This window comes from Acinonyx jubatus, chromosome X (assembly GCF_027475565.1).
Source record: "Acinonyx jubatus isolate Ajub_Pintada_27869175 chromosome X, VMU_Ajub_asm_v1.0, whole genome shotgun sequence".
NCBI lineage: Eukaryota > Metazoa > Chordata > Mammalia > Carnivora > Felidae > Acinonyx > Acinonyx jubatus.
The window spans coordinates 51,983,854-52,010,608 of NC_069389.1; the positions used below are offsets into that span (position 1 = coordinate 51,983,854).

Genomic DNA, 26,755 nt, shown 5'->3' on the forward strand with positions numbered 1-26,755 from the left:
TGATATAATTCTGGCATGGGTGGATCATAGTATATGAGGTGAGGAAGGTCAAACAGTGAGCTAGAAAGATTAGTAAGGTGCACATCACAAAGGGCCATGTAGTCCTTGTTAAAGATTTTGGCTTTTGTCCTAGTGAAAATGAAGTCATTAGTTTTCTTAAAATACAGTTATAACTTTCTTTTTCATGCATAGAAACACACACAAAAAGAAACAAAAGTGAGTTTATATTCACTTTCCATAATTAAAAAAATTAATATATGAAGTTTTGAAATTTAAACTTTAAACATTAAATTTCAAAATGAAAAATGCAAATCACTCTTTCTCAACCAGATCACTCTCCCTAAAGGAAACCACTGTTAAAAAAACATATTTTTATGACTATCAGAAAAAAAATCCTTACCCTACCATCTGTGTGTGTGTACACACACACACACACACACACATACGTACATAGATGTGTGTGGATGTATGTGTGTGCATGTGTGTATCTATAAAGCAAATGCAAGATGTTCACTCTTTTGTGCCTTGCCTTTTACTTAATGATATATCTTGGAGATATTTCCATATATGCATTCACACATACATATATTCAACACATTTTACCAGTTTGAATGTCTTCCTTACTCAGGGGCCCTGCTAAACTCTGTATTACTCTAATTTCAGTCAATACAGTAAACGCTGTTGGAGGGTGTTAAGTAAGGTATTAAGTAAAAATCACCTTTGTGGTTTGGGAAAAGTAGTTTTGGCTGTTACTTGAAGAGCAGAATATGTGGGACAGAAATTAAGGCAAAAATCACAGCAAGGTGGTTATTATAATGATCCTGTTAAGAGATGAGTATGGCTCAGACCAAGGCTATGGCATTGGAGAAACAGAGAAGTAGGTGTATTCAAAAGACATTTAGAATACTGATATGACAGCATTTGTCAATGGAATGCATGTGGAGAGTGAGACAAAAACTAGGAATCTTGGATGACATTCAGCTTTTTAGCTGGAGAAATGGGAGTGGGAGGGAAGATGCTATCATCTTCCTGAAGCTTATCCTGATGCCCACCCATTGAAAATTATCTCTCCTTTCTCTTAAGTGATATATCACTTTGTATAGGCCTCCCTCTCTCATTTACCATGTTCTTTAATACTAATGAAAGACTTTATTCCTGCATTGTCTAATTCTTATTTACTGCCAGCTTCTTACTGAGGGGTGGGGGAAGATAGGCAGGTGTAAGGAAAGTAGAGGGGGTAAAGAAAGAGAGTACCATTAATTGGTCAACTATTATGTACTAGGCCCTTTTATAGACATTCTTCCATTTTGTTTTCACAACCTAATTTTGCAGGTGACAGATTAAGGTTCAGAGAATTCAAGCAACTTCCCCAAGATCACACACTTCAGGAAGAGGCAGAAACAGGATTCAAACCAGAGTTGTCCATGCCCAAAACCCACAATCAGGAAGCCACATAATGTAAAGAAGAGTAAAGTAGGAGCTAATGCCATTCATAGAGCTGTTCAAGGAAGGCAGCCAAAAAACAAGACATATTAACTGAGCATGATGGGGAAAGAGAGGTTTGCCAAGACAGGTAGGAAGGGTCTGGGACAAAGGAGTGGGTAAATAAGTGTTAGGAGGATGCTTAGGGAGTGTGTACATGAATAAAATACCAGGAGGCTGAAGGAAATATACCTTTGGTCTTGGGACATAGATACCTGAAGACTAGGGGTGTCAAGGATCCAAGAATCAGTCTGCATTTTCAAGTTAGCCAGCAGGGGGTGAGTTTCAAAGCAACTGAGATTTGAGCAGTGGTTCTCAAAGTGTGGTCCTCAGTCCAGAAGCATCAGCATCACCTGGCAACCTGTTGAAAATGCAGATTATCAGGCCTCACCACAGATTTACTGAAGCAGACACTCATTGCCTTAACAAATCCTCCAAGGAATTCTGGTGCATACTTAAGGGTGAGACCCATTGCTTTGGAGGGCTGAAGAAAGCGGCAAATAGAATTCAAGAACTAGTGTTTCCTGAGAGAGCCCAGGACAGTTACACATTGCAGCAGTGTAGATGAATACTTTCAAAGCATGATGGAGCCTGCTGGTCAGAAGTGGTGGTGGGGAATGTAAAGGGAGTGTGGTGGCTTCAGAGGTGTGGTCTCTAGGGGAAAACCTTTTCATCCCTGAACCTCTCCACTTTTTTCCATAGGACTTTCTTTCTTTCTTTCTTTCTTTCTTTCTTTCTTTCTTTCTTTCTTTCTTTCGTTTCTTCTTTCTTTTAGAAGAACTGTTAAGGGTAAGCTAAATCAAATGACCCTGTGATAAAGCAGACAGACTGGCTATGCTGGAACACTGCCCATGGCTTTTTGTTTCTGTTTATGTATTTATGAGAGGTGAGGAGGGGTAGAGACAGAGGGGGGACAGTATCTGAAGTGGACTCTGTGTTGATTGCAGAGAGCCTGATGTGGGGCTCTAATTTATGAACCGCAAGATCATGATCTGAGCCGACATTTAACCCACTAAGCCACCTAGGCAACCCTGCCCATGGCTTTTATTTTCACCAAGTACCTTATGCTGTCGCTAAATTTCACTGTAAGAAGGATGGAAAGGAAAAATAAAACATTTATTGAAGGTCCTTAATGTGTTGAGCAGTGTGCTAATGGTTCATGCAAATGCAAGCTTATTTAATCCTCACAATGTTACACTCATGGAGATTTATTTATTTGTTTATTTATTTATTTATTTATTTATTTATTTATTTATGAGACAGAGAGAGAGAGAGAGAAAGAGAGGCAGGGAAAGAAGGAGAGAGAGAATCTTAAGCATGCTCCACACTGCCTGATGCAGTGCCTGATCTCATGACTGAGATCATGACCTGAGCCTAAATCAAGAGTTGGAAGCTCAATGGACTGAGCCACCCAGGTGCCCCCAGTCATGAATGTTTTATTGTTTCTATTTTACAGATGAGGAAACAGTGGCTCAGAAAGGTTAAGTAACATAGTTCAGAAGAAACCATGTAGGATACAATCGCTAGTCCTAACTTCAAACACCATGCTTCTCATATTAGTGAGCTACCCTGTGAACCTCTCATCTAACCATCCTAGGGCCATGCCTTGTGATTATCTATACAAAGTTAACTTGGAAATATCAATTAGGTGAATTGATAAATGGATGGGTTAGTGAAAGTATTTGAAAATTAAAGGACTTTTTCTTTCTTCCTTTTTTTTTGTTTTTTGTTATTGAAATATAATTAACATACAGTGTTATATTACTTTCAGGTATTTACTGTAATGACTCAACAATTCTAAACATTGCTCAGTGCTCATAAAGGTAAGTGTACTCTTGATCTCCTTTATCTATTTCATCCCTCCCTTCAACCACCTCCCCTCTGGCAGCCACCAGTTTGTTCTCTGTATTTAAGAGACTATTTTTAACTTTTTTTTTAAAAAAAAGGACCTCTTCAGGCCCTCTGCCCATTTTTAAATCATATTATTTGGTTTTTTGGGGGTTTTCGTTTTGAGTTGTATAAATTCTTTATATGTTTTGGATATTAATCTCTTATTGGATATATCATTTATAAATATTTTCTCCCATTCAGCAGGTTGCCTTTTTGTTTTGAGACTTAAGGGACTTTTAAGTACATTCTGGTCTTGTGTTTCTCAAATGTTCTTTTAAAGCTATCAAGATTCCTTGCTGGTGCTTCAGGGTTAAGCACATTGCCTGGGTGGGCAGCCATACAAGTGAGAAAGTCCCTAGGTACCCTTAGCCCTGACCAATTTTTTTCTTTTCCTAGCCTTACCAGAAAAGCTACACTTTCATCTTCCATAGGTAGTGGGCATTTACTGTAAGATTCTGTTTGGGTCAATAGTTTTGCTGTCAAAAATAATTTTGAAAAATGACAAATCTAGACCACCTTCTTCATTTTACAGGTGAAGTACTCAGTCCCATAAAGGCAAAATCATGTATCCAAGATTACCTGTGTTTTCTTTAGTAAAATAACTAAAACTTAAAACCAGCATTCATGAAATATTCTTTTTTTTTAATTACGGAGACAGAGCATGAGCATGGGAGGGTCAGAGAGAGGGGGAGACACAGAATCTGAAGCAGATTCCAGGCTCTTAGATGTCACCACAGAACCCTGATGTGGGGCTCGAACTCACAAACCACAAGACCATGACCTGAGCTGACCTGAGCTGAAGTCAGAAGCCCAACCGACTGAGCCACCCAGGCACTCCAAAATATTCTTTTTTTATTTTTACCATGAATTAGTACAACTTGTTTCCTAAGAAGAATTTAGATTAATTTCTTTGTTGAAAAATTTGGAGTGATAACTTTTTTTTGGAATTTTTTTTGCCAGATACTGTGCTAAATATACTGTGTATAATTTTATTTCAGTTTTCATAAAAGCCTTATAAAATATGTACTATTATTATAGTCAATTTTACAGAGGTAAAACTGAGGTTTAGAAGGATTTAATGACTTTTCCAAGGTCACAGGCTCAGGAAGTTGTAGAGTTGAGATTTCAATCCAGATTGTCTGATTCTAGTTTCTGTGCTCTTAATAAGTTGCCATGTTGCAAGTGTTTATATTTCAAAGCAGGCTGTAGTGGGGGTATTCAAACTACAGCTTGTGGGCCAAATCTGCCCTGCTTCTTGTTTATGAAATTAACTTTTATTGGTTCATAGATATATCCAATGTGCTGCAATAGCCTGTTTTAATACTTATGACAGAGAGATGCTATATGTTCTCCAAATAAAATATTTATTAACTGTCCTTTTACTGAAATACTTTAAAAACCTCTATTCTATAGGTATCAAGTTAAACATTTTTTAGGTGTCTCCTGAGGAAAAACACCAGAAATATGCCTAGGATTTGTAGAAGAGGTAGGCATTGTGTGCCCTGCAGTAAATTGCTGAATGAATAAAACAAGCTCAGAAACCTAGCCTCTCTGCCTCCTGCAGCCTTCATTGTGTTGGCTTAAGTGTGTCTATATGACCTGTTTCTCGTTGTCTTTTATGAGTCACAACAGAGGCCTTATCCCTTCCACTCCCTGTCATAAATGCCTTAGAGCCTGGACTTGGATCTCAGCTTAATGGGTTTGATCCCCACCTTCCCCTTTAACTCCAAGGTCTGCATCTGTGCCAGGTAGGGAAAGAGGCAGATAACTCCAAGGGCTGCTGTAGCCTGATCCAGCTTCCTTTGATCACTAAGTATTTCTCAGGGAACTGTAGCTTGCGACTCCACCCTTCTTCCTGTCAGTTGCTTCTACTTGGTTAAGCCTGGGGTGCAGTCTGTGAGGGCAGCTCCCAAGTGTCTAGGCACTCTTAAGCACCTCCACTGGTTTATGAGCCAGACTTTGCCCCATCAGTTCAGTTCAGTCTTTGAAAGTCCTCCTCCCTGGACCCTGCTCCAGACACTTTGAATCCAGGAGAGAAAGATGTGTCAAGCCTGCCTGGAGAACAGCATCTGCTTCTAGCCAAGATCTCTCATCACAAAGTAAGGATACTAAGTGGTGGAATCACCATCATACCTATCTCCTTTTTATACCTTGTTCTGTTGGGTAGATGCAGTCCTTTCCAAAGAGGCATGAAATTATCTGCCTTTTCTCCACAAATTACTCAGTACCCATTCTTTCCTTATACTTTGCATTTTTGAAATCTCTTTTTCTTCTACTGTTAATATAAATAATATGCTGTCTTCATGGAATCCCAGATATGTAAGTTTATAGAGCTGGGAGAGTCTGTATCTAGTTCTATGCCTTTATTATGCAAATGGAGAAACTGTAGCCAGGAGAAAATAAGAGCCTGGGCCAAGGCCAAATGGCTGATTACTGCCAGAGCAAACCAGGGCTGGAACCTAGGGCACTTGACTGAGGCTAATCACTTTCCACTACTCTCTCTTTCCAGCAGGGACAAGGATAGCCTTTGTTTGTTTTTTAAATCCAAACTCCAGTTTCACGTAGAAATTTTAGGGCCCATTTACTTTTTTTTTTTTTTTTAGTTTTTTTTAATTTAATATTTCCAGTTATTCTGGGTCTTCTCAGATTTTAGGATGTTGACCTATTTTCAAGCTACATCTGGTCTCCTTGACGGAAAAATGTTGGTAATATAGTACTGGGTTTTCACTGTAGGAGTTGCTAGAAATTGCAGAGGTAGAACTAATGTACATAAAAAAAAAAAACTAGCAGCAACTGGTGGACAGCAGGCACATAATTTTGAAGTCACTTTTCCTAACTCAAAAAGGTCCTCTGTTTCTCCCCTTAGCAGCACAGTGTGGTAGTGTGGCAGCTAAAAGTCTAGACATACGCAGTAAAATCCCCAACTCAACTTTTACTTCCTAACTGTGTGACCTTGAACAAGCTACCTTCCTACTCAAAGACTGGTTTTATTCAATTGTAAAATAAGAATAAGAGCAGCCTTTTCACAGGATAATCATGAGACTTAAAGAATGCATGTAAAGTGGTTAGCTTAGGGCCTGACATGTAGGAAGCTCTTTTATTACCAAATTCATTTTTCTCTATTACCAAGCAATGATTGCCTCAGAATAACAGACATGGCTGATAACTGTGCTTCACAGCAAGAAGGAAAAAATTTGGCGGTGCTGGGGCCCCTTCCCACATTTAATAATATTTCTGAAATAGAGCTGCTGGAATCTGTGAGCTTTGAATGGGCAACTGGCAGTGCATTCTCCTCCCCTTTTCAGCAAAAGACCAACTACCAAGCTTCAATAACAAAAATGAAGCCCACCCCCTGTGATTCCTCCTGAGATCCTAACCAGGATTTGGAAAACACCCATATATGGTCAAAGAACCATCTAGTGTTTTGTACCAAACCAGGATAAACAAGACATTCCAATATAAGGCACCCAGCACTGCCCCCTCGTCCATTCACCCCACCCCAGTAACACCAGCCAAATTGGAATCTTGGACTTAATTTATGAGAAAGGCTCTGTAACCCAGGATACTGACTGAACAAGGCTGGCTGTCTCTCGCTGGGGTCTGCAATGCAGCATCACTAGGCTGCTGACATGAATATGGAAAGATTTACTCTAGCAAAGGTAAGCTTTCTTTCTTCCCTTTCCAAACCCTACCTCACCTTCTTTTCTTTGTAAAACCTTTATGTGGCTGGATTTAGGGGAATTTTTGGCCACTGGGAGAGAAAGTCAGTGGCAGAGAAGTTGGAGGAAGCTTGGCTAGGTGTGCAGGGAAGTTAAAGTGAACAATAGGCTCCTTTCATTCCTTTGGCCAAAATGACCAGGACCACCCTGGCTTAACTGTTTCAGGAATGGTTATGGAGTTGTAGAGAGTAGTTAATTTTCTTGTTGAAATAATGTGCTAGTCCTCTGTGTCACAAATTGAGGAGTTTATTGATGTGATGGATCTGAAGACTAAAGTGAGAATCTCAAATGCTTGAAACAACCACTTGGTTTCATGTTTTGAGATCCAGATTGGCATAGACTAAGCCAATAAACGATAGCTGAACCAAACTATCAGCTTAAAATCCAAATTATTTCTCATACATAATGTCTAAATAGTAGAAATATTTTAGAAAACATGTTTTCAAATTCTGGCTTTGGCAGTAACTGGCTGGTTGACTTTGAGCAAATCCCTTCACCTCTCTGGGGTTGAAATAAGATGGTTTCTAAAAGTCTTTATGGATGTATGAATCTATAATGCATTCAGTCTTTTTACAGAGCATCTATTGTATTCCAAGCCCTTTGCTAGGGTCTCAAATCTATCTATTTATTTTAATTTCAAAATACTCCTGTAAGATAAATATTGCTATTTTTGGATGAGAAAACTGAGGCTCAGGGAGGTAAAAGTGATTTGTTGAAAGATCACATAGCTATTACAGGCAAGAGGAAGAATTTGATTCTAGGTCTTCTGATTTCAAATTAGTTTGCTTCTATGATACCACAATTGGAGTATGAAGAAATAAAGCAGTCTTATTACTACAAATGCAAGTATGTAGTGGAATCATATTGTCCCAGGAATGATATAAAGGTGATATGCCAGAAATTATTGCCAGGCTGAGGTATTAGGACTCTTAGGTTCTAGTACTAGTTCTGAGGACTTTAGGTGAGTCCCTTCTTTTTTGGGCCTCAATTTTCCTACCTCTGGCATACTAGGATACAGTAATAATGATTAAACAATAATACAAATTGTATTTGTACTATCTGGATCCTCTTGGGGCTCTCCATTTTCCGTCCCAGAAAAGAAAGGCCTATGCCTATTGAAGGTGAGAAAATCCCTATACGGAATCTATTTTTTTTTTTTTTAGTTTTTATTCAAATTCCAGTTAGTTAATATACAGTGTAATATTAGTTTCAGGTGTACAATTTAGTGATTCAACACTTCTGTATAACACCTGGTGCTTATCACAAGTGAACTCCTTAATCCCCATCTCCTATTTCACTCATCCCCCCACCCCCACCAACTCTGGAAATCATCAGTTCATTTTTTACAGTTAACAGTCTGTTTCTTGGCTCGCCTCTCTCTCTCTCTCTCTCTCTCTCTCTCTCCCTCTCTCGCTTTTCCCCCCTTTGCTCATTTGTTTTGTTTTGAGTTACAGAGTGAAGAAAGAGCATTAAACCTTTAAAAAACAGAGAACCAAAAGGTCAGTCTTGACAGAGGGTTCTGTTAGGAAGGCTGCTGAGATTAAGACAGGCGGCCAAGAGTAGCTAAGAATTCCTGTGCTCCCTTGAGTGATCCTTTCACTCTAAAATAAACCTGTCCAGCCCAGTGTAGCCCAATGCAGAGAGAAAGATGAAGGGAGAGAAAAGAGCATTGTTTTGTTGAAGGAAAAACTTGCAAATTCTAGGGAAAACAACGCAATTTGTCCTGGGTAATGGGGATCAGATGATACTGAGATGACAGGAAGATAAGGTAAAGGAAAGAGAGGCTTGACCTACTGCTAGCTGACCTTCCCCCTAAGGCTATTTTCAAGTGTATATTAGTTAAACTATATCTAATTCCAAGTAGCCCAAAAATTCATTCACCCTTTCTCTTTCTCTCTTTCTCCATCTCTCTCTCTCTATTTCCCCCTCTCCTCCTTTGGTCATCTCTTCATTCTTGTTTTCTTTTGTTTTCTTTTCTTTCTTTTGATTTTATTTATTTCTTTTCTTTTCTTTACATCCACAACTCTTGCTCACCTTGCCTATTTCATTTCTTTTTTTTTTTTCACCTTTCCCTCTTATTTTCCATCCTCAGTCTGGCCTTTCTTTAAGACTTCCTCCTGTGGAGTCAGCTGAGAGAAAATAGCCCTGCCCAAGTGAAAAGTTTACATAGGATTTTACATCCTTTACCTCACCAGATTTTCATAGCAAACTTTTGAGGAGCCCAAAGGAGAGATTATTTCCATTTAACAGATCACCTCCACTTACAGCTCAGGATATTAGGTGCTTGCTCAATATCACAACTAATACATGATGATTCCAGAACTGTAACCCTTTTTTTTCTAGAATATGAAAACTTTCAGTTTTACCATTAAATACCCAAGTGATCCTTAAGGAGTTTTATGGGTTTTCCCTTTCTTCTATTCTTATACTGTATTGTAAAAACAAATTAAAAATGACAACAACAGTAGCAACAACAAATGCAGTTTTGGGAAGAAAAAGAGAACTAGCCAGTGTGTTAGAAACTAAGAAAACTAATATTTATCAGGTGCTTATTAAGTACTCAATGCTATCTCATTCAAACACAACTGAAAACAGTACTCAAACTTGAGTTTATCTGACTCAAAAGTTTTGATTTTTTTTCATTATATCATGTTGCTTCCAAAGAGACTAATCTCAGCCATATACATATACATGTATATGTATGCTTAGTATGTGTTACTGTGTATCGGAACTTATGAGTGTGTACATGTTGTAGCTATCTATAAAATGTTAAAGCTTTGTGATCCTGTCAAGTTTCATTTCTAAACCTGTTTCCCATTTGTAATAATAATAGCTATTAATACTTTTTGATTACTGACTTGGGAAACTTGATCACTTATTTGTGTCATATTAACTTACAGATTTTAATTTATTTAATACTCAAAGCTACTCTGAGATGTAACTAATAGTATTAATTTAATTTCAAAGATGAAAACACTATGTCTAGAGAAATGAAGCAGTTTATAAAATCACAGAGCTTGGAAAAGTGGAGCCAGGATTTTGTTTAGGTAGTCTGATTTCAAACCCTGTGCACTGGATGAAAAATGGGGAAGACAATCCTTATCTCACAAAAGTTTAGAATTAACAAGATGGCAGATATAAAAACCATGCTGTATAGTGGGAAGTGCTAGGCAAATGCTAGGTAGCATTTTTCTCCCAGGATTTATTATCTAGCTCTTCTGGTCATTAGTCACCACTTTTTAATGCTTGTTCATTGTATGCTGAAGATCTGTACTGGCTTATTTATAGAATGTTTTCACATTTATTATGTACTTCTCTAATGGTGAAACTCTTACCTGGGGCAGTTTTCTCTCTAGTTAAGTGAGTTTAAGGCACAGCAGCTTTGCTGGCATCTTTGCTTACACAAGGTCTATGTTGTATCCAGACTTTTGTTGAATTAAGACACTCCCTTCCTGTTGAGTGTTCCAAGGAATTTGTGTGACCATATGTGGTACTATGTGTAGACACATGTAAATGCACCTGTGTTTCATTAGTGAATGTGAGTATTGGCAGAGTGTGAGAGCTTAAAAGGACTTTTTGAGAGCTCTTTATGTAAAATATTTTTTGTAGTTCTGCAATTTGCATTTCATTATATTCTCAAATATTTTGACCCCACAAAGGTAGTAACTATATAATGCAGCTCTATTATTTTATAGATAGGGAAACTCAGGCTCACTAAGGTGATGTAACTTGTGTAAAGTCACTCTTTAAATCAGTGGCAAACTTTAACTAGTGTCAACTAGTGGAAAAATGTATGTTTGTGTCACTTTATGACACTCTAGTAGTAGCTGTTTATGGTATACCTGCAGAGCCCCCATCACCATTTTTGGCAAAAGATACACAAAGACTTCTAAGACATGATGTCCACCTCCAGGGAGTTTATAGTCAAATTTGGGAAATAAAAACAGTTCATGAGGCAGCTCACCGAAGGGTAACAAAAATACAAAGTCTGACTTAATGTAATTGGGTGTAATAGAGAGTAAGTAGTCTTTCAGAGGACACTGGTATAGAGAGCCTACAAAGGGCCTTCTGGGGAAGTTAGGATTTAGATTTGCCTTAGAGTAGAAATATAGAACATATGGTGTGTGGGGACAGTGCAGATTAATAAAACAAACAAACAAACAAACAAACAAACAAACAAACAAAAACTATAGCCAGGGGGGAGAAGGAGAAGAAAACAAGCAGTTACTTTCTGTTATGTTCCAAACTCTAATTGTACTGAGGCCCTTTTGTGTAAGTTTTCAAATTTGCTTCTCCAAGGTTGATATTATTATATATATTTCATAGGTAAGGAAAAAAAGTTTAGCATGGTTAAATATTACCAAAGGCTACCCAACTGGTCAGTGGGAGGCCTAGGTTTTGGAAAGAAAAATCCAGGAACAGGTCCTCCTCTATATCAAGGGCTTTCTGCCAAATCACATATGGAGACTGGGGATAAACACTTTGGCCACTGCTGTGTGGGGAAGGGCCTGAGATTTTGTAGGCAAGTCTATTGTTCTGTTTATTAATCAAGGTAAATATCTAGGCCTAGCCAGAATAAATATCTGGGAATTTCCTATCCATATGTGAGTCTGTGCATATTTTTGATTTTCTCTTTTTGATTAACAGTCCCTATCTCATGAGTGTAGGACTAGGATTTAGTGAAATAATTTATATAAACCACTGAACATGGTGTTTAGTATATAGTAACTTCTCAATAAATGGCAGTTTCCATAATTATTATCATAATCATAAATGATATCAATTCAGTGTCTCCCTTCCAATATGAGTATGCATGTCTGTTTCTAGAAGTGATTATAACTACATGTGATTGCATGTTTCAGAATGTACAGGGTTTTCCCAGATATGGCTATGGATATGGCATATTCATGTTCTCTGTGTATATATGTATGTGAGTGTGCAAGTATATTTTGTGGAAAGTGGTATAGTAAGGTGATTAAGAATATAGACAATGGAATCATAATTTCTGGGGTAACAGCCCAACTCAACTGATTGTTAATGAGGTGACCTTGTTCAAATTACTTTACACTTCTATTATGTAGTTTTTTCCTCCATAATGTAGGGATAATAATGGCATATGTTTCATAGTGCGGTTGTGAGGATTAAAAGATTTAATCTACATGGGCTGCCTAGGTGGCTCAGTCAGTTAAGCATCCGACTTCATCCCAGGTCATGATCTAGCGGTTTGTGAGTTCGAGCCCTGCTTTGGGCTCTGTGCTGATGGCTTGGAGCCTGGAGCCTGCTTCGGATTCTGTGTCTTCCTCTCTCTCTGCCCCTCCCCAGCTCATGCTCACATTCTGTCTCTGTCAAAAATAAATAAACTTTGGGGGCCCTGGGTGGCTCAGTTGGTTAAGCGGCCAACTTCGGCTCAGGTCATGATCTCGCGGTCCGTGAGTTCGAGCCCCGTGTCGGGCTCTGTGCTGACAGCTCAGAGCCTGGAGCCTGTTTCAGATTCTGTGTCTCCCTCTCTCTGGCCCTCCCCCTTTCATGCTCTGTCTCTCTCTGTCTCAAAAATAAATAAACGTTAAAGAAAAAAGTTTAAAAAAAATAAACTTAAAACAATTTAAAAAAAGATTTAATCTACATAAAACACATGGAATAGTGTCTGGCTTATTATGCACACTCAATAAATATCAATTTATTATTATTATTATTAAAGTACAAAGGCTCTGTGTGACAGTGTGGTTTTATGTGTGGATGCAAGTGCGTGCATTTCTGCTTTTAGATAAGATTGCATAAGCTTATTTATGTGTATTTATATTATTGTCTGCGTTTCTGAGTTTGACTGTAGCTGTGTATGGTATGACTGAATGTTGCATCCCCCCCCACAAGTCTAACATCTTGGCTGATGTACTATGAAAACCTAGAATGAAAGCCTAGAGGTTTTTGTTCTCACTCTGACTCAGGATTGGTCCAATAAAAAGGGTTTGTGCATAGCAGAGAACATTTCATCTGAGAAGTTAATATTTCCCTCACATATTCTCACTTGTTTTGTTTCATTTTTCACTTCTTTGAAGTATAACATATATGCAGAAAAGTGCACAAATGCTAAATTTATAGCTCAATATATTTTCCAAGTTTATAGCTCAATATATTTTCACAAACTGAATACACGCATGTAACCAGTATGTGTAGATCAAGATACATAACATTACATAGAAGCTTTTATCCTCTTCTTTTCTTAGTCACTTTTCTCTTCCTAATGGGTAAACATTATCCTGACTTCTAACAACATAGATTAGTTTTGTCTGATTTTGTGCTTCACAGAAATTAATTCATATAGAATGTATCTTTTTCTCTGGTTTCTGGTGTCTTGTTTCTTTCTGTAACATTACATTTGCGAGAGACATCCATATTTTTATGTAAGGTTGTAGTGGGTTAATTATTATTGCTATATAGAATTCCATTGTATGAATAAAATACAATTTAGTCATTCATTCTAGTGTTCATGGACATTTAATTATCATTTGTTTTTAAACACAATTCAAAGAGGATGGGAAGTGACAACAATGAAAAAAGAAGCAGAGGAAGAATTGGTGACTTGACTTAGGTAATAAGTGAGTTAGTGGCCAAATCAGGTTTCTAGTGCCTGTTTCCTGATTCTTGGGCCAGAGTACATTCTTACTTTTATACTTTTGAAGGAACTCTATCCAGATTTCTAATCTGAGAGAAGTGATACATAATTATCACTATAAGTGACCTTTTAACTTTGCTCTCCAAAGTCCAATATACAGATATTATTGAATGTTTCTTGAACTGAAAGGGATCAGGTAAGAGAGAGAGAGATTCTGGGCTAACTGGTTTTTGCTTTCTCAGGCACTTGCCTGAGGCTCTTGCCTTTTTAGTTTTCCAGACACACACAAAGCCCTTTTGTTTTCTTTCTTTCTTTCTTCCTTTCTTTCTTTCTTTTTTCTTTCTTTCTTTCTTTCTTTCTTTCTTTCTTTCTTTCTTTCTTTCTTCTTTCTTTCTTTCATACCAGCAGCTATTCATTTGCCTGTTTCCCAGAGTTATGTGGGCCATGAAACCAGGCCATCTCTTCTGGGCTCTGTTGTTTCTGCAACCTTTGTGGCCCCGACTGACTGATGGGGCCACTCGAGTCTACTACTTGGGCATCCTGGATGTGCAGTGGAACTATGCTCCCAAGGGAAGGAATGTCATCATGAACCAGCCTCTGGACAATGATACGTATGTTTAATCATTTGTGCAATTATAGCTGGAGTGGGGGGGGGGCACCACTGAGCTCAGGAGGTAGCCTTTTGAAGACCGTTTTTCAGGGTGTGGTTAGCCAGCTCCTGATCTCCATGGCCATACACCCAGTGGCACGTTTCCTGGTAAGATGGTTAGTTCACTCAGGTGCCAGCATCCTATATGGAGTCTGCTTTTCCACACTGAGGTGTCCCAGCATTTTTAGGGTCCTAAAGGTAATTCCATATTCTCTTGATTCTAAAATGTTATCTACAATGCTTTCAAAAAAGAAAAAAATGTGAAAAATATACAGTATTTCTAAGATGTATGTGATGGAACCATGCTACCATAGGTCAGTGGAACTATATTGATTTCAGATATGTGAAAACTTGAAAAATTATGGTATCCTCAGAATCAGGTAACTAACAGTAATGGCTATCACCATGTAACACTTTATCTATGACAGTCACCATACTAGAAATTTACATACTTTGTCTCACCTAATTCTCACAAAACTCTAGGACGTAAGTATGAATATCCTCATATTATAGATGAGAAAACTGAGATTCAGGAAGATCAAGTGACCTGCCCAAGTCCCACAGCTAGTAAATGGAAGAGCTGGAATTTAAGCCTGGGTAAAGTGAATACAAAATTGGTACTCTTGTCACAATTCTGCCTTTCACAGTTTCCATAAGATTAACCTTTCTTTTTTAATGGTTATTTTTGAGACAGAGAGTGTGTGATAGAGAGAAAAAGAGAGAGAGAGAGAGACCAAGTGTGAGTGGGGGAGGGCAGAGGGAGAGGGAAACACAGAATCAGAAGCAGGTTCCAGGCTCTGAGCTGTCAGCACAGAGTCGAACACGGGGTTCAAACCCATAAACTGTGAGATCATGACTTGAGCCGAAGTCAGACACTCAACCAACTGAGCCACCCAGACTTCCTGAGATTAACCTTTCTTAATCTTAGAGGCTTGAAGATTCTCCACAAATATCTATTGGGGAAAAAAAAAGAAATGTATTAAAGATTCTTTTGTGATCTTGAGTCACTTTGTCTCCCCAAAGTGTCAGAGTTTTCTAAAGTTGATTGTAATGTCTTAGAACTCTATAAGAAAAACTAAAGTAAGACTAGCAGCTATCTTTTTTTTGAAAAACCACCTTCCTATCCATCTAGTTTTGGAGTAACAGTCTTTTTATTAAAGGTGTCTTTGAGGGATAACTTTATTATCTTCCATTCCTAATACTTTGAAATAATAGTTAACATTTATTAAGCTGTTACTATTTTCCAGGCACCGTCTTAAGCTCTTTATGTATTTAAAATTTTTTAGTCACCAGTATTGACTGTTGGTTAAGCGCCCAACTCTTGACTTTGTCTCAGGTCATGATGTCACGGTTCATGAGTTTGAGCCCTACATTGGACTCTGTGCTGACAGTGCGGAGCCTACTTGGGATTCTGTCTTCTTCTCTTTCTGTCCCTCCCCCACTTGCTATCTCTCTCTCAATCTAAAAACAAATAAACTTTAAAAAAAAGCTAAGTAACTTTCTCAAAGTTCCACAAATTTGTAAGTGACAATATGGGCAGTATGGGAATCATCTGGCTCCAGAGCTGTGATCTTAACCATTATGCTAGAAGACCTCTCATATATAGCAAGATGACTCAAGTTCAGGTCATATGGATTGGGAGTTGATGACCTAAAAAGAGTGAGTCCGTAATTGCTTGTCTCTTCATTACTATATATTAGGTTGAAGTGTGAATTTGCCTTTTTTTTTGTAGTTTAAAAGTGGTCAAATATCAACAATTTAATATAGTCTAATTTCAATTTTATATAGTTGAATTAATGCTTCCCATTGTCTAACAGTTAGATTCTAACCTAAAGCTTCTGTGTTTTGATCAGTACAATCACATTTTCTTTTAAACAAAAATAGACATTTTTTGGTCAGCTCCCTCTGGAGAAAGGTCTCCAGATGTTTAAAGACTGTGGCAAAATTGTGCATCATTCTTTTCTTTCTTCCCAGAGTAGCTTCCAGCTTCTTAAAATCTGACAAGAACCGGATAGGGAGCAGCTACAAGAAGACCATCTACAAGGAATACAGAGATAGCTCTTATGTGGATGAAATAGCCCAGCCTACTTGGCTGGGCTTCTTGGGGCCAGTGTTGCAGGCTGAGGTGGGAGATGTCATCCTTATCCACCTGAAGAATTTTGCCACTCGTCCTTACACAATCCACCCCCATGGTGTTTTCTATGAGAAGGACTCAGAAGGTAAATCAGACCACCCTTTCTTTCTCCTATCCACAACAAAGACTGCATTTCTTTTAGTGTCATTTTAGAGACAGGAGCTGGGAATGAAAATAATATTTAATCTCCTTATTGATCTGAATTGGCAGGGTAGATAATATGGAGATTCAATCTACCTTTTATCATAAAGAATTACTTGAATAAGATTTTTTCAAAATTTTATTTAAATTATAGTTAGTTAAAATATGGTATAATATTGATTTCAGGAGTAGAATCTAGTGATTCATCACTTATATATAATACCCAGTGCTCATCAAAACAAGTGCCCTCCATAATATACATAAAATATTTGACTGTACTTTGGGAAGAGAAGAGTGTGCTTCAAATGTAATGGAGTGTTATTCTAGTGTCACAGTCTTCTCTTTTTTTTTGCATCCATATACCACATTTAATATAATTTACATATGTTTAATTTACTTATATACCACATTTAACATAATTTACATATGTTTAATTTACTTATATGTTGAGGTGGGTTTTACTTGACTAGTTAACATATTATATTTTGTAAGCATTTATAATCCTAATTTCATTATTTTACCTTAACATTTTGAACAACACATTCTTTCTTCTGAATCTTAAATAATTCTGTAAGCCCTTGAAAAGCTTAGTGAGCATCAGGTACTGTGCCCATGAGTTTATTTATTTATTTATTTTTAATTTTAATTTATTTATTTAAATTCAAGTTAGTTAACATAGAGTGTAGTATTGGTTTCAGGAGTAAAACCCAGTGATTCATCACTTAAATATAACATTCAGTGTTCATCTCAACACAGTGTCACAGTCTTCTGAAAGGTCCGGTTTTCTTCTTAAGAGGAAGTTCAGTTTACTAATCTGTAACCCCCATCCAATGGCCTATGATAATGACACAACAGTGAGTGAGGGAAGTAGAAGGGAATCAGGTTTTGACTGGGCCACTAACGTCCTGTATCACCTTGGGTAAGTTATTTTTCCACAGTTTTCTCCTCTGTAAAATGGGTAAGTGGACCAACTGATCATTAAGTTGGCTTCATTTAAAAAAGTAATTCTAATATAGTTAACATTCAATGTTATATTAGATTCAGATGTACAATATAGTGATTCAACACTTCCATACATCATCTGGTACTCATCACAAGTGCCCTCCTTAATCCCCATCACTTATTTAAGCCATCCCCCCACCCACCTTCCTTCTGATAACCATCAATTTGTTCTTTATAGTTATGAGTCTGTTTCTTGGTTTCTTCCCCCCTCCCCATTTTATTTCTTTTGCTTATATGTTTTCTTTCTTAAATTCCAAATATGAGTGAAATCACATGGCATTTGTCTTTCTCTGACTGAATGATTTTGCTTAGCATAATACTCTATAGTTCTATTCATATCATTGCAAATGGCAAGATTTCATTCTTTTTATGGCTGAATAATACTCCATTGCATATATATCTATATATCAATATCTATATCTATATATCTATATATCTATATCTATATCTATCTATCTATTTATCTATATTATAGATATAAGCAACAGAAATAAAACAGGGAGGGGGAAGAAACCAAGAAACAGACTCATAACTCTATCTATAGATATCTATATTATAGATAGATAGAGAGATAGATGGATATCATATCTTCTTTATCCATCCATCAATGGATGCACACCTGGGCTGCTTCCATGTCTTGACTATTGTAAGTAATGCTACTATAAACATAGGGGTGTATGTATCCCTTTGAATTAGTGTTTTTGCTCTACTCTAGAGGAAGGGGGTGGGTCCACACAGTGCTGGGTCCTTTAAGACTTCAAGTTTTGAATCCCAGCCATGTGCCAAAGAAAGCACACAGGAGAGCTGTGGTGCAGGGTAAGTTGACTGATATTGTTATTCTGTGATTGCTGCCTGAACAGTGCAGGGTGTAAGATCCCCTGTCTGGGAACAAGAAATTAGGGTGGTGCCATTTCCCCCCCAACACCAACAGGATGGGACTTCAGAGCAGCACAGCAGCCCCCAGTGAAAGGACATATTTACACTAAACCCACACCCCTGTGCCTGGCAACTGCATATTTACTAGAACAAGACTGACTTTAAGCCAGCACAGAATGTCTCTCCTCTAGAAGACCAGCATAGGCAGCACCCAACATGCACTAAACATACTGAAAATTGAGTGCTTCAGAATGACACCTGCAGTTCTGGTGGAAATAGGTCCAGGCTTATTTTTTTCCTGTTTTTTCTTTCTTCTTCTTCTTTTTTTCTTTCTTTTCTTTTCTTTTTTTTTTTTTTTTTTTTTGGAATCGGTTCATAGTTTCTTGTTTGTTTCATTTCCATTTCTGTTCTGTTTTGTTTTTTGTTTTTTTGTGATCAGTCTTCTTTTTGTATTTTCTTTTTCTTTTTACTTTACTATTTTTTTTCCTTTATTTTTCTTTGGAATCGACTGTATAGTTTTTTTTTTTAATTCTCTGTTTTTTTTTTAAATTCCCTTTCCATTTCTCTTGTTTTGGGGAATCAGGATTTTTTCCTCTAGTCTTATTTTAACAATCAAATCAAAGCACACCTACTTAAATGTCCAAACACTTCCCATTAAAATCAAAGAGAAACTCAGCAGAGGACTGACCAGTGGGAAAGAGCAGACAAAACACAACAGCAGAGTGCACACAGCATATACCAGAAATACTTCTTAAAGTGCCACGTGACCCTTTTTTAATATAGCAGTACTCTCAGTTTCAGGAAACATAACACGCTTTTAAACCATGCAAAAGGCAGAAACTTAGCCAAAATGACAAGAGGAATTCTCCCCAAAAGAAAGGTCAAGAAGAAATCATAGCCAGGGAGTTGCTCAAAAAAGATATAAACAATACATCTGAACAAGAGTTTAGAACAACTGTCATAAGACTACTAGCTGGGCTTGAAAAAGGCATAGAAGACACCAGAGAAACCCTTACTGAATAGATCAAAGACCTAAAATCTAGTGAGGCTGAAATAAAAATTCTATAACTGAGATGCAAAACCAACCGGATTAGTCACAATGAGGACTGAAGAAGCAGAGGAGAGAATAGGTGATACAGAAGATAAAATTGTGGAAAATAATGAAGTTGAAAATAAGAGGTAAAGTAAACTATTACATCATGAGGGGAGACTTAGGGAACTTAGTGACTCCATTAAATGAAACAATATCTGTATCATAAGAGTCCCAGAGGAAGATGAACAGGAAAAAAGGGGCAGAAGGTTTATTCAAACAAATTATCGCTGAGAACTTCCCTAATCTGGGAAGGAAAAAAGGCATTCAAGTGCAAGAGACACAAAGAACTCCCCTCAAAATCAGCAAAAACATGTCATCAGCTTGACATATCAGAGTGAAACCTGAAAAATACAAAACTAAGAAATAACTTGGAAAGCAGCTAGAGACAAATGTCCTTAACCTACAAGGGTAGACACATATATGGTTAGCATCAGACTTGTCCACTAAAACTTGGCAAGCCAGAATGGAGTGGCAGGAGATATTTCACATGCTGAATAAGAAAAATATGCAGCCAAAAATTCTTTATACAGCAAGGCTGTCATTTAGAATAGAAGGAAAGATAAAGAGTTTCTCAGTTTTTTTTTTCTTTTTCTTCTTCTTCTTTGGGGTCGATCCCCAGTAGTGTGATTACTGAATCATAGGGTAGTTTTATTTTTAATATTTTGAGGAACTTCAGTTAGCTTTAGATTGAAATTCTGTAATTGTCTATTTTCCAAAGAGGGCCTGAAGAAAGGGCGGTGGGGGCAGGAATTCTGTCTTCTTTCTTGCTTCTATGCCATTGGTTTTGCACGAGGATACTATTGGATCAGGCTGTGCAGCACTTTCCATGGCCACAGCTCCTTCTCCAATGGCTGGCACCTCTCCAGGTGCTGGGAGGTTGATATAAAGTCTGTGGTTCTTTGGGTGGATATTACCTGAACAGGTGCCCTCTTCAGGTTGTGAGGACCACTGTCTCATATATCATCCCTCTCTTGGCTTCTATATCTGTTACGTTCATTCTCACTCATCCTGAGATTGGGCATGTGCAATTTCATTTTTTAGGCTCCCTATACCCAGATGGCTCTTCCGGTCAGCTAAAAGCTGATGACTTTGTTCCCCCGGGAGGCAGCCACATTTACAACTGGACCATTCCAGAAGGCCACGCACCCACTGATGCTGACCCAGCATGCCTCACCTGGATCTACCATTCTCATGTAGATGCTCCACGAGACATTGCTACTGGTCTCATTGGACCCCTTATCACTTGTAAAAGAGGTACAGACCCCATGGGTGAGCTACTGAGATGTGGTGTGGGATATTTCCAGGAAGCAGTGATGTGTGTTGGATCACCTACATATTAAACAGCAACCTCAAGGAGTGTTAATCCAGCACCTTTATTTACTATTAGGAATAAACCACACTAAACTTTCTTTCTACTATTTTTTTTTATTTCATTACCTTTTAAAAAAACTTTTGGGACACTTGGGTGGCTCACTTGGTTAAGTGTTTGACTTTGGCTCAGGTCATGATCTTGTGGTTTGTGAGTTCAAGTGCTGCATCAGGCTCTGTGCTGACAGCTCGGAGCCTAAAGCCTGCTTCAGATTTTGTGTCTCCCTCTCTCTGCCCCTCCCCAGCTCTCCCTCTCTAAAAAAAATAAATAAACATTTAAAAAATAATAATGTTTTCTTATTTTTTTCCTTCATTTTAAAACCTTGCATTAGTAATGATGAGAGTCAAGTAACATAAAAGTAAGGTGTGCAATAAGAGTTTAAGTGTGATTTATATCAAAAGTGGAGCCATTAGGATTTGGGGAGAACTGGAACTTGGTTGGAAATATGATAAGTTTAAGTACTGCCAGGCCCAGAAGACCTGGGTGTTGCAGAAGTATGGTCAGATTAAAGCCCTGGGTTGAAGGCATAGGTAGGGATGGTGGGAGGGATATTAATCCTATATGCTTAACCTTCAAGTCCTAGGCTCAGCTGAATTGGGTTTAACTGGGGTAATCGAAATTTGGAAATCGAAATTAGCAGTAAAAGGGGTGCCAGGTGGCTCAGTCAGTTAAGCATCTGATTTTTGATTTCGGCTCAGGTCATGATCTCACGGTTTGTGAGTTTGAGACCCATGTTGGGCTCTGTGCTGATAGCACAGAGCTTTCTTGGGATCCTTTCTCTCCCCTCCTCTTTCTCTCTGCCCCTCCCCCACTTGCTCTCTCTGTGTCTAAAAATAAATAAATAAACATTTAAAAATAGGAAAATAAAAGAAATTATCAGCAAAAGGCCTTATCTGTTTTCCTGTTGACAACAGACTCTTAAGTCACCCTGTCTTGCTATTTATTTCTTATGAGTACCCTTTGCAGGTTACTGTTGCTAAGGAAGGGATGTTTTCAAGGGCATCTTTCTTTCTCACTCTAGGAACCCTGGATGGGAATTCCCCTCCTCAGCGGAAGGATGTGGACAGTTATTTCTTCCTGCTCTTCAGTGTGGTAGATGAGAACCTTAGCTGGCATATTGATGAGAACATCGTCACTTACTGCTCAGACCCTGCCTCAGTAGACAAAGAAGATGAGGCCTTTCAGGAAAGCAATAGGATGCATGGTGAGCTGGGAGAGGGTGGCCACACCATGATAGTGAAGACTGATGGAGAGTTTGTACTGGGCCTAGCATTTGGTGGGTACTTTCACATATTTGGTTCTTTTTAACTTCACAAGAACTTAAAATAGTAGGTATCTTTTCTCTGTTTTACCTATAAGGAAACTGAGGATCCAGGATCACAGCTAACAGATCTGTCAGCTGTTATCCAGCTAACAGATAAACTGCACAGCTAAAATTCTAACCCTTATCTGTCTGACTGCACAGTCTGTGCTTTTGCCATTAGATGCCCTGCCTTCTAATGTGGAATGGCCTAGGTTATCAATTCTAAAGTCAAGTACTATATGCTCAGTCACTCAGGGTGAGGGTTGCCCACTGATATAATTAGTCAACATTTCTTTGTCCTAAAAAGGTTAGAAGAATTACCCACTTTGTGGGGGGAAATGGTTGGCAATGAGGGAGTTGATCATCTTAATTAATCCAAAACAAACTAAAGACACAAAAGCCCTGAGTCATGAGCAGATAACTTATTTTAGTAATAGAAACAATTTGATTTTATTTTTGTTTAATTAAGAAAGGGATTTATTTCTTCTCAAAGCCAGACAATTCCAAGGGGAGGTGAAAACTCAGATGGAAGATGTAGGGATGGCTTGCACAGTTCAAATTTATCTTTAGTGTTACACCAATTGCTTTTGATAACCATGGTAATTAGTTAACTTGAAAATTGTCCTGTGGAAATTTCCAAAGGAAATTGGCCTGGAATGAAAGATTAGCTTGCAAAATAAACCCCATTCTTTAGAAAACTTCTTCAGATTTCTGGGTTGGAATCTTGGTTCTATCACTTAATAGCTCTGTGGCTTTGGCAGAGAAGTAACTTTATTTCTCTGAGCCTTGGTTTTCTCGTTGTTTGTTTGAGAGCAACAATATCTGCTTATTTCCCAGGAGTGTTTGTAAGGTTTTAAATGAAATAAAGCATATGGTCAACATAGTCTACTTTTTAAAAATTTATTTAAATGTTATCTATTATTATTGTCAGATGGCAAACCTTCTCCCATCAGGCTGTATTTTCCTAACTCTGATATTTTATTTGGATTTTTATTTGCAGCAATCAATGGCTTTGTTTTTGGTAACTTACCAGATCTAAGCATGTGTGCACAGAAGCGTGTGGCCTGGCACTTGTTTGGCATGGGCAATGAAGTAGATGTCCACACAGCTTTCTTCCATGGACAAATACTAACCATCCGGGGCCACCGCACTGATGTGGCTCACATCTTTCCAGCCACCTTTGTGACTGCTGAGATGGTGCCTCAGGAACCTGGCACCTGGTTGATTAGCTGTCAAGTGAATAGTCACTTGCGAGGTGAGATTAAGCAACTCTGACCCTTGAAGTATAGAAGGGAGATGGCATTAATGGTCATCAGGTGTCTGGAGCCATAAGATAGGTCTTTCAGGTGGGACAGCTAGGTATAAAGAATGAAATACTGGACTAGAATTCTGGGACCTAGCCAGGACTTTCCCTAGCTCAGCAGTTAACTTGGTGTCCTCTTTGCTCGGAATTCGAAGGAATTAAGATCTGGAGCAATTTGCAGCTTATTGAACAGGGAATGAAGGAGAGAGTAAAGAAGAGTAAGGCTTCTTCAGGAGATCATAGAGTACTGTGAGCAAGTAGTGATGCTCTAGTTGGGAACCAACAGTTATAGGGGTAGAAGATTTGGTTTTCAGAGAGAACATTGTTGAAGTAATGACATAGTGCATTGAGGAGCATCAAAGGAGAGGGAGAATATATGAGACAATGAAAAGAGCACTAGATGAGTGATTAGAAGGTTTGAGATATTGTCTCACCTCTGTGAAAAACTCACTGTATGACTTTGGAAAAGTGTTTTCCCATATATAGACCTCATTTTCCACACCTATAAAATTTGTTAGTCTACATACTGTCTAAGATCATTGCTAGCTCTTTCTTTCTTTTTTTTTTTCTTTAAAATTTTTATTTAAATTCTAGTTAGGTAACATATAGTATAATATTGAGCTCACACTTTCTAGCATTATTTGATATATGATAAATTAGGTGGATCTCAGGAAGGTAATATGAGCCAGCCAGAAAAGCCTGAACTCAAATCTTGGTTCTACCAGTTGTTTAATTAACTTTGGTTGAGCTCAGGTAACTTCTCTGAGAGAAGAAAATAAACATTCCAATTTGCAGTTAAAAGATAGGATTATAAATCTCAGTTTCACCATTGACTAGCTGTGTAATCTTGGGCAAGTTTCTTAACCTCTCTGATCCTTAGTTTTCTTCATCTGCAAAAGGGCACATTAAAAGTCTGTTTCACAAGACTTTTAATCCTCATAATCATATGAGGATTGAAGGAGGTAACATATGTAAAGGTAACATAAGGTATTATTATCCGTTATTACTATGCATACCTCAATGTAAATTCTTGCACATTTGGAGATACTATTTAGAATTCAAATTTTCCTGGGGTGCCTGGGTGGCTCAGTTGGTTAGGCATCTGACTTCAGCTCAGGTCATGACCTCACGGTTTGTGAGTTTGAGCCCCGCATCAGGCTCTGTGCTGACAGCTCAGAACCTGGAGCCTGCTTCAGATTCTGTGTCTCCCTCTCTCTCTGCCCCTCCCCTGCTCATGTTCCGTCTGTCCCTCTCTCTCTCTCTCTCTCAAGAATAAATAAACATTATTATTATGATTATTTAGAATTTGAATTTTCCTGACATTCCCAAGTCTGCAGCTTCATCTCTATGTATAGAAGAAGTTCCATTATTTTGGGAACTTTCCAGTTTACATGTAACTTACTTCCCTTTTTCTTCTTACTCCTCTTTTTAAAAAAAATGTGATGCTCCTGCCAGCCCAGTGGTAGATTTCCCTATTCTCCTCATTTACAAAACAGGGGTTAAAACTCAGATCTAGGAAGTGACTGGCCTAAGGTCATATAGCGAGTGATAAGGATTAGATTTGAACTCAGGTATTTCTGACTTCAAACTCTGTGATGTTGCTACAATGTAAGCCTTTTGAAGAAGGAAGAATGTGATCTAGTAAACAAACAAGTGGTGGTGAGCAAGTGAAGGTACTTGAATTCCCACATGGAATTCCCACATGGAATGCTCCCTTTCTCCCAGTCATGCTGTTAAGGAGTAAAAGAAAGTGGCATAGTGAAGGGGGGGGGGGTAACAGGAGAAGGAGGAAGGTGGGTCATCTGGGTATATGACCTGTTGGGTAGAATGGATCCAGCCATTATGTCCTTCCTCCAGATGGCATGCAAGCACTCTACCAGGTCAAGTCTTGCTCCATGACTCCTCCCATGAACCAACTCACAGGCAAAGTCCGGCAGTACTTCATTGAGGCCCGTGAGATTCTATGGGACTATGGCCCGATGGGGCATGATGGGAGTACTGGGAAGAATTTGAAGGAGCCAGGCAGGTAAGAGGCAGTGGGCTTCCTCCCCCAGCTCCTGGGACCAGCCCACCACCTATTACACCCTCTCAGAAATCTTTCACTTCACTTAGACATTACAATCATTGTCTGGCTGGAATTACATGACACAACTGTTAGCCAAATTCTTGTGGTCCCTTAGAGAGTTTGCTCTTGGGAAGCTACAAAGATTTTTGTAGGGTTATGTCATATTCTCAGCAAAGGATCCAAGTAGAGTTTGGGATTGCTCCTGTTATGATTCCAGGCCACATTCAGAAAATAAAACTCAAAAGAAACCAGAACAGTTGAAATGGCATTTATCCAATTCTTCTTTATTTGACTCATTGTTTACCTCATGGTCCCTTCCTTTCTTTTCTACAGCCTGAAGGAGGCAATTGAAAAGGAGTGTAAAAAGCACTGTGAGAAATGTAGGAAGAGTGGGAGAAACCCACCTTGTAGCCATTCCATTCTCACCCTTTTGGAAGAACTTCTCCAAATTCTCCTACCTCACCCATGAATCATGTAGGGAAAATAGAGCAGAAGGTTAGTTCCCTATTCAGTTGTTAGGCCTTAACTTATACTGACTCACTGGGCTATCAGTGATTCCAGATCTTTTACAGAAGAGGTACTTAGTAAATGACTAGGAGAGTTTTGGGTGGAATATTCTAGGGCACCTGTCGTGTTTATTCTTCTAGTGAGGAATAATGGAATGAATCTGCAGAAACCATAAAAAAGTAGGAACTTGGATCTCAGCATAGCTTCTAGAATCTCAAACTGTGCTTGCTAAGTTTGTTGGCTTTCATTTTTAAGTTAAGAATATTTTTTATTAAGGTGAGAAAGGATCTTGAATACATGAGGATAATTAGGACATGTATAAGGCTATGTAACTTAAGAGGGCAGAACTTTTCCCATTGTCTGGAACTTGCTAAGGTAAGATTTCAGCCTACTATAAAGAATCCCAGCCATTAAAACTCCAATAGCAAGAAGGATTGTTTTCTCTGAAAATAAGTCCCCTGACCTTTGAAAGACTCAAGCAGGCAGAAGCTATATATCATTAATTAGTGGTGTCATCAAAGGATATAACTTCACTGTGTGGAATTTAACCTGGGTTATCCCTGAGGTTCTTACTAAACATAAATACCCATAACTTAATGAGACCAAGGA

At 38.3% G+C, this 26,755-nt stretch overlaps 1 protein-coding gene and 1 pseudogene across 6 annotated transcripts in view; one reads left to right on the top strand and one right to left on the bottom strand.

The window, feature by feature from the left end:
* Nucleotides 1–583: 583 nt before the first annotated feature.
* On the bottom strand, nucleotides 584–682 carry LOC113597479 (uncharacterized; annotated as a pseudogene).
* A 4,581-nt stretch (nucleotides 683–5,263) lies between these two features.
* The window catches only part of HEPH (hephaestin), a 79,907-nt gene continuing 58,415 nt past the window's right edge, over nucleotides 5,264–26,755 (top strand). The window contains exons 1-8 of one of the 6 annotated variants that reach the window (XM_053202405.1): nucleotides 5,264–5,471; nucleotides 6,678–7,031; nucleotides 14,113–14,315; nucleotides 16,328–16,572; nucleotides 20,641–20,853; nucleotides 21,990–22,172; nucleotides 23,272–23,526; nucleotides 25,432–25,600. In XM_053202405.1, the coding sequence (XP_053058380.1) occupies nucleotides 7,002–7,031; nucleotides 14,113–14,315; nucleotides 16,328–16,572; nucleotides 20,641–20,853; nucleotides 21,990–22,172; nucleotides 23,272–23,526; nucleotides 25,432–25,600 (1,298 nt within the window). In that variant the 5' untranslated portion in view covers nucleotides 5,264–5,471; nucleotides 6,678–7,001. Of the gene's footprint in view, nucleotides 5,472–6,677; nucleotides 7,032–14,109; nucleotides 14,316–16,327; nucleotides 16,573–20,640; nucleotides 20,854–21,989; nucleotides 22,173–23,271; nucleotides 23,527–25,431; nucleotides 25,601–26,755 lie in introns of all 6 variants that reach the window. The other 5 variants (XM_053202401.1, XM_053202404.1, XM_053202402.1 and 2 more) reach the window with 5 other exon arrangements.